Genomic DNA, 19,813 nt, shown 5'->3' with positions numbered 1-19,813 from the left:
CATGCAGATAATGGATCTGTCAAGTAGGTAGGGCATGCAGCTGGTTGTCTGACACTTTCCTCGGCCCTTGCAGGCTTTGCGGATTAGCAAAAAGAATTTGAGTGTTGGTCGTGCCACAGCATGAATGTGACAGAAAGGTTTTACGAATGTGACAATATCTTAACTTTTCATGCCTGTTCTTGTGTCTGTGTGTGTGTCTGTGTACGTGTGTGAGTGCAGGGCACACACTTTCATCAACAGCAGTCCTGACATGAACAGGTTGTTGGTCATATCCTCAGTCTACACCCACGTCTCACTTCATTAAGTCTTTCTGTCTCTACCAGTCCTTTTTCTCCCTCGTTCTTGTCTGTTGAGCACAATGCTTGAATCAAAGAAAGAAAGGGGAGAATAGAAAATAGGTACCTCATTTATTCTGCTCAATTTATGAAGAGAAAGACAACATTTTTAGAAATATGACTGACAGCTATGAACTTCTGCCTTCAGATCCTCTACAGGCTGCCTAACGGAAAGAGAAGAGAAGAGAGGGGGAGACAGGAAATGAAGGGAAGCGACAGAACAGGAAATGTAAAGGAAGAGGTGGGAAAATAAGAACAAAGTGGTGGAAGACATGAACGAAAACACCATTTGCAAGAGTTCATTCACATGTTCTCTTGTGTCAGTTAACTAGGTTAAGTGTTAAACACTTCATTGACTTAAATTGATCTTTTTTCTCCTTCAAATTTCCTGACAACAACCCTCGACTCATCTGTGTCATTAACAGGCCCAGTCTCCTTCTCTCTGTGGCTATAATCAGTGGCATCTGTGTGCATTCAATAGCTACATAGTGTTCAAAACTATGCTTAACACCTTTTCTATTTCCAAAACCAACCAAGTGATCAATGTGATGCTTAATGTCAAAAAACAGCCCTGAGCAAAAGAAAATACACGAATAAAGATCTGTTATTTCCATGTTTCCTTGCTCACGCTCTCTTTTTCACACCCTGCACGATTTGCAACATTTTACCTCTTTGGTTTGTCCCTGTTTTTATCAAATTCCATGATCTTCTATTTCTTCCCTGTGTCAATAACAAATAACTGAAATATGCTTTTATATAGAAAAAGGCATTTACCCAGAAAATGTTTATTGTAGAAAACACAGTTTTGAACAGAAACACACAAACACACACACACAACCATGCATAGCTGTTTATGGCCGAAGACTGATCAGTGAAACCTAACTATACCCTTACTATTCCTAAAAACGCCCACGGGAGCACTTCACACTGACAGCTGTAACAAGGTACTGTACCTAAATTTATTTGATTGTGTGTGTGTGTGTGTGTGTGTGTGTGTGTGTGTGTGTGCGTGCGTGCGTGCGTGCGTGCGTGCGTGCGTGCGTGCGTGTGTGCGCGCAGTTGTGACAAAGGATGCCAAAGGATACAACGCTGTAAAGAGAATCTAATTAAAACTCTATACAGCCACGAGGGACAGAGGGCTCGCTCCCTCCCTCTCGCTTTCATTTAACCATGGTGAACACTTCAAGTGAAGGACTGTTAGACAGTAGAGTCAATCCTCCGGCCTCCAAGGAGAAGAGATAGAGAGAGAGGCATACAGCAATAAAGTGATTCAGCGATAAAGGCCACGACAGAGACGGGAACACACAGAGAGGCTAAAATCCATCAAACTTTGCAGTTCTTCTGACTGAAGCCTGTTTCTGTGAAATGAACAAAGAGCTGCTTGTCATTCACAACAGTGAACAACACACAATAAGTGCATGCTGTTTTTACAAGTAAAAGCACAGTCAAAGCTTGCAGACTCAATGAAATGACTGGATCAACCACAAAGATCTAACTCTTGTAGTTTTTGACAGTCAAGAGGAAGCAAAAAGCTCAGAATAACAAGAAAGCATAGTACAGTAGAGTATACAACACAACTAACACTTCTCATGTTTCAAGTAAACACACACATGAACATCAACCAAGGGGAGGAAAAAGCATTTAAAGTAGGAAGATGTCATCATTTACATGTCATCTAAAGACCCAAAGCCAATGCATGTTTCTTTAAAGTCACTCACCAGACACTTTATTAGGTACACCTCACTAGTACTGGGTTCGACCCTGTTCTGCCGTAACTGTTCCTGACATAGACTCAACAAGTTGCTGGAACCTTTGGTCTTTGGAGATTTTGGTCCATATTGACATAACAGCATCACACAGTTGCTTCAGATTAGTTGGCTGCACATCCATGATGTGAATCTCCTGTTTCACTACATCCCAAAGATGCTCTACTGGACTGATCTGAAACACTATCTGGTGAGTGTGGAGGCCATTTCTGTACAGTGAACTTATTGTTATGTTCAAGAAACCAGTTTGAGTTGACATGGTGCGTGATTCTGCTGAAAGCAGCCATCAGACGACAGGTACACTGTGGGCATAAGGCATAAGGGGTCCTCAACAGTACTCAGGCTGTGGTGTTTAAATGATCTAGTTGGTACTAAGGGGTCAAAGTGTGCCAAAAAGATTTCACCCACGCCACCAGCCAGAAACAAGGCAAAATGGATCCATGTTTTCACGTTGTTTACATCAAGTTATGAACCTATTAAACGACAATCACAAGACAAATTGAGACTCATGAAATGAGCAAAACATTTCTAATTTTCTGTTGTCCAGTATTGCTCATCCCACATTTAACCTCACTTTCCTCAGTTCCTGTTATTAGCTACTGCAGTAACCAATCTGCTTCAAGGTTCGCATCTTGTGCATTCAGAGATGCTCTTCTGCATACATTGGTTGTAACAAGTGGTTATTTGAGTTACTGTTGCTTTCCTATCAGCTTGAAGCAGTCTGGCTGTCCTTCTTTAACTTCTGACATTAACCCAGAGAAATTCTGCTCACTTAATATTTTAAGTCTTTTCTCTGTCAGTCCCAGTAGATCAGCAGTTCCTAAAATTCTGAGACCAGCCAATCTGGCACCAACATTCAAAGTCAGTTAACTCACATTTCTTCACCGTTCTGATGCTCCATTTGTGCTTCAGCAGGTTATCTACACCATGACTACATGCCTAAATGCACTGAATTGGTGTTGTGGTTGGCTAAATAGATATTTGCATTAATGAACGGTTGAACAACAAAGTGGCTGGTGAGTGTAGTACACACTGTATGACTTTACGTGACTGAGACAGATTTCCTTTTGGACCAAAAATTGGCAACACTCTAAATTTTCAAAGCTTTAAGTCCATCAAATATCTTATCAAATTATGTCTCACTTGCTTGTTGATATGGCAAAGGCCAAAACAGAGATCTATTATTGGTTCCTGATCTCTCTACAAGCTGGTTCCTCCCTACTAGATGTAAGACTCATTAAAAATCACTCTGTGATGCCGAGTTTATTTGTTGTTGAGCTTCACCATGTGAGTAGTGATGCTTCTCTAATAAAACTCCTGCCGGCTGCATTATGGTAATTTTTGGTTGCTGGAATCTCTAATTTGAGATTTTAATAATCAAATCAATAATTCAAGCATCTCTACTTAATGATGAGCCAAGACCTCCAGCATTTTAGTTTGCAAATAATGTGTGCACAAGTATGTTGTTTCTGTGATGTGTCAGATATGTTTTTACATCTCTACATGTCTTTTGCAGCTCATTTTCAGGTTTAGTAATTAGCCCGACACTCAAAACTGTCTTCTCTATCAATCAAAGGGAGTTATGTTCTGTAAAAGGGATTCAGATTTATCCACACAACAACCACAGAAGACCACAGAAAACCTAATGAAGCCCCACCCCAACAGAAAAATATTTGAGGGACAGAAATATGCTGGATGGTTTGACTGCAGACCAAACTAATGCTAATACTGAGCATAGTGTTTACCAGATGGGCTGTTTGCACTGTTATTAAATACCAATTTAACACGTTTTTTTATTTATTTATTTTTACCTGAGATGCTCAGGTAGACAGCAGGACTCGTCACAGTCTCGCCGCTCAGCTCGTTCACCGCCTCTACATGATAACGTCCGGCGTCCGTTGCAGCGGTTGCCAAGACAACCAGCTGATTGTCCAAAGTGATTGTTCTGCAGGGAACAAATAAGACACACAGAGAACAAGAGTTTAGAAAACACAACAATGCACTCCCAAAGCAAAACATGCCTCCTTCCAGCACTGCTCCGTCTCAGACGGGAACACTGCTCAAACTAAGACTCTGTCAAGAGAAGAGTATTTGGTACATGGATCATTTGGAATTCATAATGGGGGAGGGAAACATTGAATACAAGCATCAGAAAGGAAAGAGGATTCAGAGAGCTTAAATAAATCTCTCCTCCTGTCTCAGATTGATATGTAGCTCATTTTGTGTATCTTTCATTCTTTTTGCCACTCTCACTGTTTGTGTATTGTCTTCTGTTCCTCCTTCTTCACACTGATCCATCCTCATTTCCCCGCATAGCAGCGGCAATCAATATGCCACAAACATGCAGCGCGCTGGTACACAAGCACACACGATCACAAGCACGCAAAATCTAAAAGTGTTCTTACTTGAGCACACAGAGACTCACAAAGAGATTTTGCGTTGCCGTTGACTTTCAGGAGATCATACTGGGAAGAACTGACTTTGGAGGGTGATGTTGTGGGAGAGATGCTAACAGAAAATATTTTTGTTGCACTCAGATTTCGAAGGCGTTTGAACTCGTCTGTCTGGCAACAGATGCCGCCAGGCAGGAAACACAGGATGATGTTTTTAGTGATGCTACTGGTGTTTTCAGCATGTCAGAGGATGGAAACTCCCCCCCAAACAAAAATATTCAGAGAGCCCGACAATGAAATGAAATCAATAAGATCAAAGCAAGAATAGAGCGCAGTAAAGTTAGACGACTGTCTGTTGTTATTAAACAGTCAGCTTGTTTCTGTAGAGCCTGTGCTGTACAAATACTTCACTGCATTTAGAAAAACAGTAGAAAAACAAAAGAAGCTATAACTGTGAACACCGGTTGCTTGAATACTTTATGTATAAGAAGAAGGGCAGTGCTTGTGAAAATTAGCCTCTGTCTGTGTGCTTGTAAGATATGTGTATTTTTCTGTGGCCATTGTTCAGCAGTGCTGAACTGGCAGCAGTGAATGTGCCCAAAACTCAATCGGCACATTGCCAACTGGAACACAAAACAAAACATGCCACTTATGACAACCTAAATCGATACTATATGAGAGCCAAAGAGGGAAATAAACACAAATATAAGTGCCTCTCATAACTACCAAAAGCACACCTCTTGAAACCTTCCATCTTCTTTCTCCAAACTTTAAACACAAAACTCAATTTTGAAACTAAATAGATAAAACCACTCACTCCTCAGGCAAAATCAAATATAATCTCCCCCCAAACTGCTTTATCGTGCTCAAACATGTTTAAAGATCATACACACAGCGAGTGTTAAATAAAAACACTACAGAGCAGTTTTTGCAAACTACATCAAAAATGGGCATGTAGCACCAGAGAAAACTAAACTTCATAAAATAAATGCATTTCTACAAAAACCACACAAATTCCTTTTCTGTAAAATAAATTGAATATTGAAAACTGTTAAGCACTACAAGCAATAAAATTCCAAAAATTCAAACATCTCCACCATCATGGGCAAGACCGAGGAGCTGTCAAAGGACATCAGGGACAATATTTGTAGACTTCCACAAGGCTGGAATGAGCTACAAGAACATCATCGAGAAGCTTAGAGAAAGAAGGTGACAACTGCTGCGATTATTCGGAAATGGAAGAAATTTAATATCAATCACCTCACATGGAAGTGAGGATGATCATGAGGAAGTTGGTGGATCGGCCCAAAACTACACAGGAGGAGCTTGTTAATGATCTGAAGGCAGTTGGCACAGTCACCAAGAACGCCACTGGTAACATGCAATGACATAATGGATTGAAATCTTGCAGCAGGGTCCCCCAGCTCAAGAAGACACGTGTACAGCCCCTTCTTAAGTTTGCCAGTGAACATCTAAATGATTTAGAGAAGGCTTGGGAGAAAGTGCTAAGGGCAGATGAAACCAAAATTGAGCTCTTTGGCATCAACTCAACCCACTGTGTTTGGAGGGAGAGAAATCCTGAGTGTGGCCCAAAGAACACCACCCCACAGTCAAGCACGGAGGTGGAAACGTTACACTTTTGTTTTTCTGCTAATGCTACAACACGACTTCACCAGCAAATGGTGAAGTTGTATCGTAAAATGTTGGACATGAAACTCCTTCGCTCAGCCAGACCACTGAAGACCCATCTTCAGTGGTCTTCCAGCATGACAGTGACCCAAAACATGCAGCAAAAGTAACACAGGAGTGGCTAAAGAAGAAGCACATTCAGATCATGGAGAGGCCTAGCCAGTCTCCAGACTTCAATCCTATAGATAATCTGTGGAGAGAGCTACACCTCCGAGTCATTTCTGTGAGTTTCTGTAAAGATGTGTGAGCCAAAACTCCTAACCTGTTGACCAACTACAAGGAACATCTTACCGCTATGCTTATTCCACTTAGTGACATGCAAATCAATTTATAACATTCATGTAATGTGTTTTTTCTGGATTTGTGATTGATGTTCTTCCTCTCTCTCTCTCCATTAAAATGAAACTACCATTTATCCTATTGTAAAGTGTCCTTGGGTGACTTGAAAGGCGCTCATAAATAAAATTTATTATTATTATTATTATTATTATAAAAATTAGAGGTTCTTCGTGTCTTTGGAAGCAAGAAAACTTCCAAAATTCATCAGGGGATCAAATGATTTCACCCACTGTATAATGCAAGTGAAATGCATATTAGAACACTCTGTAAATGTAACTCCAAGTCTACAAGTGATTCCTTCGGCACCAGCTTCACATCTCTGTGCTATATCGATCCAGAGGGCACACACACTGCCCTGATCTCTGATCGTGCCTTAAAGGATACTCCGTACACTTGCTTTATCTGCACCCAGGATCTGGTGAATGGTAGAAAGGCTCACATTGATTCTTTCAAAACTGACATGTTTTGAAAGCTTTGTTCTAAATGTCCATGCCGACATAAAAAAGCCCCCTGCCTCGTGCTATTGGGAAATCACAGATGTTACCTGTTTTTTCCACTGGGGGCCATATATAATTTTCTGTCCTGCTTCTCGTTCCATGAACTCAAACGTGGTCTATCACAATAACTAAATTTCATCTGAAATTACTCTTCTCAGCCGTGCTTTTCTCCTCCTCGTCCTCATCCAGCACCTCCTACACACACCGTTCCTCCTCTGCCTCTCAGATTGCTTCTATCACTGGTGGTACAGCGTCTGCCCTCAACTCACTGTGCAGCCTGTTCACTCTGAACTCACATAAATAGGTTACATTACATCACATTAATAACTTTGCACAGTTGCACTCAAGCAACAACAGGTGTGGCGTAATTGTGTTCAACTTCTTCCACCTGAAGCTATCAGAGCCCAGTCTCTACTGGCCAAATACAGCTGAACTGAGGAAGAAGGCAACTACAAAGTGGCTCAAGAACAGCAAAATTTGGTAGAATTACTTCCTTTTTTTGTAAAAGAGCTTCAAAAACACCACATGGGGTTGGAAAGACTTGAGTTACATGTTCTGAACATTGTGTTTTCAACTTCTTGAAGTGTGTAATGACTGCACAGTAGGGTTATTATGACTGAGCAAGTTTTGAGTAAGTACTTTGGAAATTGGATTTTCGTTTTCAGAAAATAGCAAAAGGTTCAAGAGACGCATCTATGCAATTGTGAAAAACTGAACATTTCTCGTCTCACACTGAGGAGTAATTGCCTAATTGACTCATCATTTGATGCTGTAAAAATCTGAAAAGTGTAACTTGATTTGCACAAGTTGATTGAAAGCACACTGCAGTGTCTTTGCCAACGAACTAAAAGAAGACTGAAGATGTTGCCGCTTGATAAGGAAACATTCAGCATCATTAATTCACTATGCTGCTACGTATTAAATAGCAGATGAAACACAAACAGTGTGATTATCAGGATTCACAGCTTAGTCCTCAATAACACAGGCGTAGCAACCAGCTGGCAACCCTATGGCAACCACCAATCACTAGGGAAAAATGTGTATTCCCTGACCAGCTGGTTAGTGGTTGTTGGAGGCTTCTTGCTGTTGCTATGTGAACTCTGTTGGAAAGACCAAAAACCTCCTTGTGATTGCTTTGGGTGATTGCTTTGGTTACTAGCAAACCAGAAAGGAAGCCCATTCACCTTGAAAGTAAATGTTGTGCCTTACTACTGAAACCAACATGTTTCAAAAGACACACCTTCTACTTTGAAGATGAACGGTCTCTGTTCATGCATTGAACTTATCACAGTTTTACTACTTCTCAGAGAGCAGTTGTTGTGTTTGTGTTTCAGTTTCACAGCGACTACCAGCAACCACTAGCATAACTGTTGGGGAGTACTCATTTTTCCCTAGTAACTAGTGGTGGGGCCAGGGGGTTGCCAACCTGTCTCTAGGCCTGTGTGACCGGGGCCTTAAAGATGGCTGTGTTGATGCACTCATTAACATTTAAACATGGAGGTGCTGGTGTAGCTCACCAGGTTGAGCAGGCAACCCCATAAGCCATAAAGCTATTGCAGAGCCCTGGGATCAAATCTGCCCTAAGGCTATTTACTTTGTGCCTTTCCCAGCTTTCTTCCCTTCTGTCTTATCTCAATAAAGGACGGGGGGTTTCTTTATTGTATATCCAGTGATGAAGTACAAAGAAGTGCTTGAATGTGCAAGAAAGAAATATAGGAACTGCTAACTGAAATATTTATTGAAAGGAGTGGTGAGTCATGGGATCACATGGAGTTGTTCGACGATTCTCCGACAAACACACTCAAACCGAGGCAGAATTCCTCAGGTCTAAATTTATTCAGCGTGATTTCCCAGGAGAACAACTTCAAGAGCCAGAGCCTCAACCCCGACACTGACACTTTATTTGTGTGAGCGTATGTCAATGTGTGCCGGTTGGATTTTGTGTGCATATCACTCACTGAAAAAAAGGAGGCTTTAACCAAACCTTTCTTCTCTTCTTTCTCACTTATTTCACCGCAGGGATGAATTCTGCATCTTCACCTAGCTCCATAATGTAATTTATAGCTGTTAAGCTCATTAAGTGCACTGACCCGCCCATTTTATCACATCTGTTTTACCCAGCACATGCTGATTAATAGACAGAGAGGGCTGGCTTCTACTCGCCTACAGTGTCTGAGGTAGGAGAGAGCCTGGGAGGTTCGAGGGAATCTAAATTCACCAATTTAACAAAGACAAAGACGCTCAGTGGGCGGCAGAGCTGAGTTTAGACCAATTAAGATCTAAGCATTTGTTGAGTTAAAAGAATTTCTTTATGGAGTATCTTTTGTTTCCCATTCACAAATGCCATCATATGTACTATTTACATGTGAAGCTGTATGCTATGACATTGGCTGACGGCTTGTTCCATTTAATCCAAATTGGCAGGACTTCCATTTCTCATTACATCCCCGCATGGAAAATTCATATCAAAAAAAGAAGAAAAAACGAAGTACAAAATGAAACGCCAATAAGAATAAGAAGTCAGGCGACAGAAATTAGAGGACCATAATTCAAAAAAATAATAAAATGTCAGTGCTAGTTCCCAATACCTGGAGGGTGGCTACACAGCCTCATCTTAAGAATGACAATACAGTCAGAAACATGCACCAGCATACAGACAGATATGTATAAGCTTAGGAGTGTCCTCTTATTCTGAATATATATGTTCAGATTTATTATGACATGTGACTTTCGGCTCTCTTTTAGGTCTGCATTTAATTAAACTGGACAAAATTGTTCGGGCTTTTAATTAAACACAAACCCAGTTGTAAAACTGTGCATGACTCCGCATGCTTATGTCTGTGAGAGAGAGACAGTTTTTCCCAAGGCAGAAAAAATTAAATACAGCAATCAGCTACATCCCATCTTCTTTCCTTTCTGAATCACAGCATCCCATCATTTTTTTTCTCTTTGTACCCCCACTCCACACACACACACACACACACACACACACACACACACACACACACACACACACAATAAAATAAATAAATAACAACCTCTGTGACTCATTCCTTCAAATCCCATTTCCATTCTCACTCAGATTACAATCTGCACATTTCTCTCTTGGTTTCTTTCCATTTTCTTTGTATTTTATTTCTGGCTGTCTCTCTCTCTGTGTCCCCCCCCCCCATCACTTCATATAACTGTCCTGCTTTACCCTCCCCTCTCTCTCCTCTGACTTCTCTGAACCGAAGCGCCAAGCCAGATTGGTCTTTCATTTAAGTGTACTGCCCCAAGACTTAATAAACACTCACGGGTGACCGCAATGCAACACTGGCTGCTTTACACACACACACACATACAAGCACGCACACGCACACACACGCACACACACCAAACTGTGCCAAGAGCTAATTAGCACACACGTCGCAGGCCAGGGGATGAGTGAGCGAGTGCGTGAATGTGTGTATTTTTGATCTGTGTGTGAGCGTGTGCGCCAGGTCCATGGACTGAGTCGCCTGCCCTCCTCCTCTATCCCTGATAAGCAGCGTGCCACCTTCTTAAACCACAATGCTTCTGACACACAGCAGCCTTGTGTGGAGAAGTGTGGCAGCAGTGCAGAAGGAGGAGGACACTACACTGTAAACCGAGTCCAGACAGCAGGTAGGGTTTTTTGGCAGCTTTGTCTGCAAAGCTAGTGCCAGCCAGCCACCCACATATTACACCTCATACATACACACACCTACTCAAACAGGCAGGCGCACAGTTGGGACCATTCACTGTGCCTCTCAGCCGTTTGAACTGAATATTTACTCTGGTGTTCAAGTCAGCAGACACATGAATACGTTCTCTGTGAGACTGATTGATAGTTAACGTACACAGGTTCGTGTATGCTGAGGGCAACCTTATGTGAGTGTATGTGCGCCTGTATAAATTTTTCTACTTGTCTTTTTAGCTGGGGATTTTGTTGCTACACACTTTACTTTGGGGTGAAGTATTCAGATTTTTTAAGCATTCCTGCCCTCAGAATTGCCTGTCAAATTGAGTTGTGGTGTTGTTCTCTATCCCAAAGTAATTGGTAACAATAAAACCCAGCTCCACCGAGTGCACTGTTTTGAATCTATAGAGGAGGGGAAAGCTTCTGTACCATATTCATCCAATATACGCTACGACAGCATTTATTTTTGGCTTGTGTTTTTCTTTGTCTGCACAACTTGAAATAAAAGCTGACATAAGAACTAAAGCCAATAAACAATCCTGGCATAATGACATCCTAATTAGTAAAAGTGTTATTTGGGGGATTTTGTCTCAAAACATACAGTATTATGCAAAAGTCTTGACCCACCTCTCAATTCATTATATTTTGCTTCCAAGGAGCCAGACTCTTGTAATGTTTTTAAATGCAGTGCTTTACTAAAACATGTGCTAGCATACATGGAAATAGAAGAGTATACAAGGCAAAAACAGAGCACACTTAGTTTGAAAGGAATATTTAGTATGACCACCTTCATTCTTCAACACAGCTCGAATGCACAGAGACTCAGAGTGAACACAAAACTGGTAGTTAACTACTTTTCATGCAGTGCCTGGCAGCGAGCTCCTGTTGTGATGCTTTGGGGCAAATTGGGCCCAAAGATAGGCAGAAAGTCTAGGATAGTATAAGACGCTGTAAATGATGGTAATGTAAGTGTAGCAAGTGAGAAAGTTAGGAATGATCCAGATGGTGAAATGAGAACAGAAACAAGACAACAAAACTTTCCTACAGCAGTTACGCACAATGTGACAGATCTGTTTTGAGTTTGTTTTTTAATGGGATTAACTGAGTTAAGACAGAGAACTGGACCACTGCCAGTAGTTCTTGACATTCTGTTTCCAGCAGCTTGACAGTGAGTGCTTTAGTGATTTCCAATGCACAGCTTAAATGAACCTATTGTCACCACAGCCTGGGGTTGGAGATTTGTTTTACAGTATATTTGCTGAACACACTTTAATCCTTTTGCTCAAATGGAATGGTTCAAAAGTTTCCTAAAAAAAGAAACCTTTGCTTAAGTTTCAGATTACGAAAACAAGGGGGAAACCTACAGGTTGAATATAGATATATTATTGTTCTTGTTTAAAAAGTCAGACTTTATCTATGTGAAAATCAACAAGTAAACACACATTTATTTCTCTGCCACAGCGGTAAAGTGAAGCGTTAAAGTCGCCAAATCACACTCAAACTGTCATAATGTGCTCAGTGGAAAAAGAAGCTATTCCATCAACATTCAAAACAGATATCTGAATTTATGACTGACAGGTCTTTCAAACACAACGTCATAACAGAAAAGAAATTGCAGTTTCTGATTTTGATTTTTCTAAAGCCTGTTTAAATTCAGATTAAAGACAAACATGGTAAAAATCAAAGTATGAAACCATCCTTCCTTGTTCTTCGACATCCAATTCAGGGCCAGGGGACAGGAGTTTATCCCAACTGCCATTGGGCAAGAGGCGGGGTAAACCCAGGACAGGTCGCCGGCCTGTCGCAGGGCTAACACAGAGACAGACGACCATTTACACTGATGTTAAAACCTATGGCCATTTTAGAATCACAGCTTAACCTAACCTGATTAACCAAAACATGTCATGAAACGCTGTGAGGAAGACGTTTGAATACTTCTTGATCCATCAAATCAGTTAGTCCAAAATCCAAAAGACAGGAAGGAGTCCAAACAACTAGAACATACTTAGGAGACTAGGAAGCAGAAAAAGAGGATACACAGTAACAAAAATGACATGATAAATCACAAGGAGAGACTCATATGCATAAGATAGAAAGAGGTGGGGAACATAGCTGAAACTACTCAGAGACAATGAGACAAGGGAGTAAAAATAAATGCAAAGCACTAGAGATAAAAGCCTATCAAAATAAAATGGGAGGAAAACTCATAACTTAACATGGAAGAAGGCACGATAGGGTTAAATAAGAAACACAGAGGGAAATGGATGAAAATGTAATTCATATGAAAGGGAAAGTATATACAGAAACACAAGCATCAAAAGGAATCATGAACTCTCAAAGGAGAAACTCAAACATGAATCCTTTTCAAAACTAAAAGAAAACACAAAATGTAGCTAAAAGCTATATATATACTATACATATACATATGTGTATATACCAGTAAGATATCTGTTTTAACAAAGTAAAAACTGTGACTTTAATGATATTACAAGCCTCTTATTGGATCTAACACTTCAGTTACTCAAAGATAACAGGGTGATCCAGCTGTGTTCAACAAGAAGACCGGCATGCATGCAACAAGACCCATTAAGTTGCTCTTTGGCAGTTGCTCTAAAGTCGTTCTAAATAAATTCCCCCAAACACTTAAAACATTAAATGTCTGCTACTCCTGTATCTTGTAATCAAGGGGAAAACAAAGCATTTACAAAACAACTCCACATCTCTATAATAAGCTTGTTGGAACTGAACCAAATGGAAAGAAATAATGGAATGCGGCTGCTGATGCATTAAAAATGTGCATCAACTATTTAGAAGGCCTGGATTTAGTCTATCTCAATTTAAATCAAAGCCAAACCATTTTGGACTACATTAAAATGATAAAAGGCTAACGTTCACATTTATTAAAAGGCACCTGTAGGGTACACCCAGAGCCACACAGTCAGACCTGCATGCGAGCCACCTCCTACAGGACCCTTACAAATTATGTGGCCTAAATTATGTGAAGACATTCAAGAGCAACTTGCAGGTTAAAATTTTTTTCTCTATTCATATATAATATTTCTTAGAAATTAATATTTTAAAAGTTACTCTTTTTTCGCTTGACATAAAGGCTGAAATTCAGATCAAAAAGTGTGCATTTTAAGCAGTGCTTCAAAAACACTTTCAGGGGGAGTGGCCTTTTTTTTTGCTTAGTGCTCGTTTGCAGTAGCAGGCGTCATAGTGAGCCTGAGCAGTAGCAAATTAGTGAGTTTGTGTTTTTTGCTAGCTTCATCATAGTGAATTATTGTATGTACAGGTTGCACAAACTCAAGCTTTGCAGGACATCGAGTCCGCTGGTTTCCTGACAAGAAGAGGAAGGGAGCTTGTTTTCATCCCTGGGTGTTTTGTGCAGGTGAAGCGGCGGGACTTCACTGCTGCATCTGTCACGTAAAACGCGGCTGTGTGCAGCACTCATTTTAGACGGGAGGATTCCTGGAGATATGATGGAGTTCATGATGGGATTTCAAATAGAAAACTGTCTGATAGTGATACTGAGTGTGACTCCTTAACCTTTAGCAGCAGCTCCTCATGAGTGCCAATGGGAGCATTAGCGACCTTGTCAACTTAGCTGGTATCACCATTTTAATGATGGGAAGCAGTTCTAATGATAATTAGCATTTGCTTACAGTTTTGGATAAATTAGCACTTCATTAGGTTTAATTGGTAGCTTCAGTTTTATAGTAGTTGAACTCAGGCATAAAAAAAACCTTTCCTGTTGACTTGTTTGTCCCACATCCACCAAAGCGTCTCTCTCAACAACGAGCTGTAAAAACGAGGTGTCAGGTGACAAGTTTGATAGCGGCTGATCTTCACGTTAGTTTCTTACAGTATTTTTTAGTAAAGCAAGATTACATTTAGTTTCCAAAATACCTTCCACTGGTTGTCCTCATGCCACAAATTTCTCTTTACTCCTCATCTGTTCCTGTTCAGTTCTTTAAATAACAAATACGTAAGGCTGTGGTCAGTCATATGTGTACCATGGACTTATGACTCATGGAGGCATGAGTCACCTTTCAGGACCTTTCACAATTTTTTTCACAAAGTTCAAAGCACATTATGGTCTCTTGAGGCATCCCTGTGTGCTGTGGTACCCTCAGGGAAACAGTATCTTACACTGGAGCCAAATGTGAATGGGTTTTTGCTTTTCCACTCACATTCTCCACAATTCTATTTGATAGATGGTAAATGAACTGCAACATACAGTGGGGGGAAACCATTGATTTAGTGAAATAAGTATTTGAGCCATACAGCCCAGCATCTTGCCCAACCATACTTCAATATGCAGAGTGCAGCAGCTAGAGATCCAACCACTGACCTTCCAATTAGTAGACATGAGACCCAAAGCTACTTTAAAGTGGGACCACTAGGCTCTTTAAAAGAACAGTAAATACCCCAGCTACAAACCAGTTTTTTTGGTAGGAACTAAACAGTCCCAGACCAAATGTAGATTTAAGTATGTGATGTAAACACCCCTCGTCATATATTTTACAACCCAACTGCATATCATTCAAAACTTTATTAAAATTTCACCCTACACTGCATTAATAACTCAAAAAACTCAATTTGAAGGTATTCTCGGTCACTGTGGTGACTATGCTAATAAATCTTAATGCATTTTCCACTCAAAGAAATACAGCCTGTACATGTGACTGCACATGAGACCAATAAAGACAGGGAGAATGAGAAAGAGGGAAAAAAGAAAGAAAGATGGTAGAGGTTACAACAGTAATGAACACTAATGTGTTTGTGAGAGATTTTAACAGCCCCTTCACTGACTCAGAAAACATTCCCCTACCTTCCACCCTACACACTCTGCAGCTCTGTGACTTGTAATTAACGCAGTGCCTAAATCACAGGCTTGCATCCTCAATCACCTTTACAGTTTCTTCAAACGGTCAAACGGACACAGAAAGAAAGACCTTTCTGTGGTCACTCACTGGCTTGGCTGGCTGCCACTGCCACTGTAAGTCCTCCATAAAATACACACACAGGCACATGCCCACACACACATAATCGAGCATCCTTGAGCACACACAGCCTAGGGCCTTCAGTCTGAAAGTAATTGGTGTGTGTGTGTGTGTGTGTGTGTGTGTGTGTGTGTGTGTGTGTGTGTGTGTGTGTGTGTGAAAGAGAGAGAGCGAAAAAGGGTGTGGGACAGGCTGCGTTTGTTTAATGTCCCTTGGCATGGCCGGAGGGACAGGCAGAGAGAAGTGGGTAAAGGCAACGGTACAGGAAAGGAAAGCTGAGCAGGCCAAGGGTGAGATGGAAGCAGGAAGAGAGGGATGAGGCTAGATGCTGAGTAAACAGAGGAAGGAGGCTTTTCTCCACTCTGTGTTTGTTCAGCTACACGAGCTCCACGACTCGCTTCCTTTCTACCTCTGCTTTACGTCTGCCTCTTAGTCATTCGCGCACACATACAGGCTGTTCTTCACATGCATGCATGGGACAAGCATTCGTCTGTCTTACCAGGTCGTGCGTTAAAGCTACACTACAAGACCACATTGTTCTCACAAGGAGACTGGATGGATGGCAACAACTCCTTTTGTGTGCTGGTGTGCGTGTGTGCAGCTGAGTGTTGTAGTCCCATTACGTGGATGGATCTCTAGACGAATGGCTATTATCCTAATTAGCACTAATTATGTCTGCTACCAATTAACCACACAACTGGCGGTGACTTCTCTCCCCGTCTTTCTGTCTCGCTCCTTCTGTCTTCCTCTCAACTGGAGGAACACACCTCATTCTCAGTCTCCCTCTCTCTGCTCAGCTGCAGATATGGGCTGAGCAGAGGGCTGATAATAACCACACTTGTTGATAATGAGACATCATTTTCTAATTGTGGTTCGTGTGAACATTTGAACTTGTCAGTAAAGAGCACGACTCGAGCCTCTGTGATTTTATGCCTTTACAACACAGAACTCACTTTGTGACACAGGACATTATTTGCTATTACTTTTCACAGTTTCATGCTTTCTAGTTTGCACCCTGTGCACTGCATGCAGACCTGCCTAACCGAAGTAGCTTCATATATTATGATACAGTTCATTTGACACGCTGGCATTTGTAGAGACATTTTTCATGTTTTCCTAAATCAATGAATCAAGAAAATGATGAGTTGGTTGCAGTTCTAATTAACCACCTAAAATGAAGTTAATTTGTCAGAATGATGCAGAAATTGTGTAAAATGGTCTCTAATTTAATTTAATCACCCACAGCAGCCTAATACAAGATTTAATCATAAAGACTCCACCCAAAAAAAAAACCCCATACCTGTCCTCTTACACGTCATGTCCTTGGGCAGTGGCTGATGTTTTCAGATCTCTCCCTGGAAGTTCTGACCACTTACACTTGTCTGTCTGTGACACACAACAGTGCAGTGATTCCTCAGTTTCTTTTTTCAATTTCAGCTCCAGTCAAAGTTGCAGGGAGCCATATCTGGTGATTTGAGCTGGTGTGGAGCAAAGATTATTGGTGTTGCAGACAATGACACGCGTGGTTTCAGGTTGTTTCTGACCAATGATCCTTCAGACACCTCAGTTTGTTACAGCCAAACTCTGCACTGACAACCTGACCCTGGGACAAAGTTGTGGTTCAGACATTAAGAGTTTACGTGGTCATAACGGGATGGTAAGTGGGCTGGCTCTTATGTAGCACTTTTCTAATCTGCTTAAACACTCAAAGCCCTACAGGGAGTGCAGAATTATTAGGCAAGTTGTATTTTTGAAGAATAATTTTATTATTGAACAACAACCATGTTTTCAACGAACCCAAAAATTAATATCAAAGCTGAATGTTTTTGGAAGTAGTTTTTAGTTTGTTTTTAGTTTTAGCTATTTTAGGGGGATATCTGTGTGTGCAGGTGACTATTACTGTGCATAATTATTAGGCAACTTAACAAAAAACAAATATATACCCATTTCAATTATTTATTTTTACCAGTGAAACCAATATAACATCTCCACATTCACAAATATACATTTCTGACATTCAAAAACAAAACAAAAACAAATCAGCGACCAATATAGCCACCTTTCTTTGCAAGGACACTCAAAAGCCTGCCATCCATGGATTCTGTCAGTGTTTTGATCTGTTCACCATCAACATTGCGTGCAGCAGCAACCACAGCCTCCCAGACACTGTTCAGAGAGGTGTACTGTTTTCCCTCCTTGTAAATCTCACATTTGATGATGGACCACAGGTTCTCAATGGGGTTCAGATCAGGTGAACAAGGAGGCCATGTCATTAGTTTTTCTTCTTTTATACCCTTTCTTGCCAGCCATGCTGTGGAGTACTTGGACGCGTGTGATGGAGCATTGTCCTGCATGAAAATCATGTTTTTCTTGAAGGATGCAGACTTCTTCCTGTACCACTGCTTGAAGAAGGTGTCTTCCAGAAACTGGCAGTAGGACTGGGAGTTGAGCTTGACTCCATCCTCAACCCGAAAAGGCCCCACAAGCTCATCTTTGATGATACCAGCCCAAACCAGTACTCCACCTCCACCTTGCTGGCGTCTGAGTCGGACTGGAGCTCTCTGCCCTTTACCAATCCAGCCACGGGCCCATCCATCTGGCCCATCAAGACTCACTCTCATTTCATCAGTCCATAAAACCTTAGAAAAATCAGTCTTGAGATATTTCTTGGCCCAGTCTTGACGTTTCAGCTTGTGTGTCTTGTTCAGTGGTGGTCGTCTTTCAGCCTTTCTTACCTTGGCCATGTCTCTGAGTATTGCACACCTTGTGCTTTTGGGCACTCCAGTGATGTTGCAGCTCTGAAATATGGCCAAACTGGTGGCAAGTGGCATCTTGGCAGCTGCACGCTTGACTTTTCTCAGTTCATGGGCAGTTATTTTGCGCCTTGGTTTTTCCACACGCTTCTTGCGACCCTGTTGACTATTTTGAATGAAACACTTGATTGTTCGATGATCACGCTTCAGAAGCTTTGCAATTTTGAGACTGCTGCATCCCTCTGCAAGATATCTCACTATTTTTGACTTTTCTGAGCCCGTCAAGTCCTTCTTTTGACCCATTTTGCCAAAGGAAAGGACGTTGCCTAATAATTATGCACACCTGATATAGGGTGTTGATGTCATTAGACCACACCCCTTCTCATTACAGAGATGCACATCACCTAATATGCTTAATTGGTAGTAGGCTTTCGAGCCTATACAGCTTGGAGTAAGACAACATGCATGAAGAGGATGATGTGGACAAAATACTAATTTGCCTAATAATTCTGCACTCCCTGTATATTCAAGGAGCCACTCAGGGTTCAATGTCTTGCCAAAGGATACTTTGGCACACAGACTGAAGCAGCCAGGGATCAAACCAAAAACCTCTCAATAGGTAGATGGCATGCTCTCCCTTCCTGAGCCACAGCCACCCCACCTCAAGTCCACAGAGGGATCGAGAATTAGCAACCATGCTGAAACTGTGGTCTGGAGGTGCACAAGGAGGCAATCTTGAAGGGGAGATTGGTCAAATTTTAGGTTTTACTAGATTTTACTTGTTGTAGGGAAATTTGTAAAACTTTATGATTGCAACTACACAGAGAGAAACTTGGTCAATTTATCAAATGTTTCACAGACTTCTATCATCTCATAATTTGCAGTTTAATCTTGTATAACACTATTTAAGATTTTTCTTAATGCACTGGTCCATTGTAACAACAACCCTAACTCTGGTCGATGTTAAGTGAAATTACTACAGAAACACAACCTGCTGTAAATTGTTATTGATATGGTGCGCGTATAAATATGGGCGCACGGGGTCACAGTGGTACTTTATAAAAATACGGGAACATATTACTGTAGATAAATTGCTTCCGTAGCTTTAAAGGTCAGTAGTAATAGTGCTGCGTAAACAAGCTTAATGTCCCTGGTTGATTATTAACACCAGCACAACCACACAGTTACAGCATCTCCTGTAAAACAAGGTTTTTAAGGGATACACTTGTTACCATGGTGAGAGGAAATCAATACAACTAAAGGAAAAAGGTTCTGCCTACAGACAAACACATTTTAATTTATATTATTTTGTAACAAACATACAGACTTGCTCTT

The 19,813-nt window shown here is 41.1% G+C and overlaps 1 protein-coding gene across 2 annotated transcripts in view; it reads right to left on the bottom strand.

Annotated features, from left to right (window-relative positions):
* LOC146385846 (protein sidekick-1-like) overlaps positions 1 to 19,813 on the bottom strand; it is a 275,365-nt gene that overhangs the window by 127,971 nt on the left and 127,581 nt on the right. For both annotated transcript variants that reach the window (XM_084931824.1, XM_084931825.1), the window contains exon 5: positions 3,913 to 4,046. In XM_084931824.1, coding sequence (XP_084787950.1) covers positions 3,913 to 4,046 — 134 coding nt within the window. The remainder of the gene's footprint in view (positions 1 to 3,912; positions 4,047 to 19,813) is intronic.

This window comes from Perissodus microlepis, chromosome 6 (genome assembly GCF_051167445.1).
Source record: "Perissodus microlepis isolate ML-2025 ecotype Zambia chromosome 6, ASM5116744v1, whole genome shotgun sequence".
In the NCBI taxonomy this organism is placed as follows: domain Eukaryota; kingdom Metazoa; phylum Chordata; class Actinopteri; order Cichliformes; family Cichlidae; genus Perissodus; species Perissodus microlepis.
Note: the sequence above shows the minus strand (reverse complement) of the source record. Positions and strands in the feature narration are given on the sequence as shown.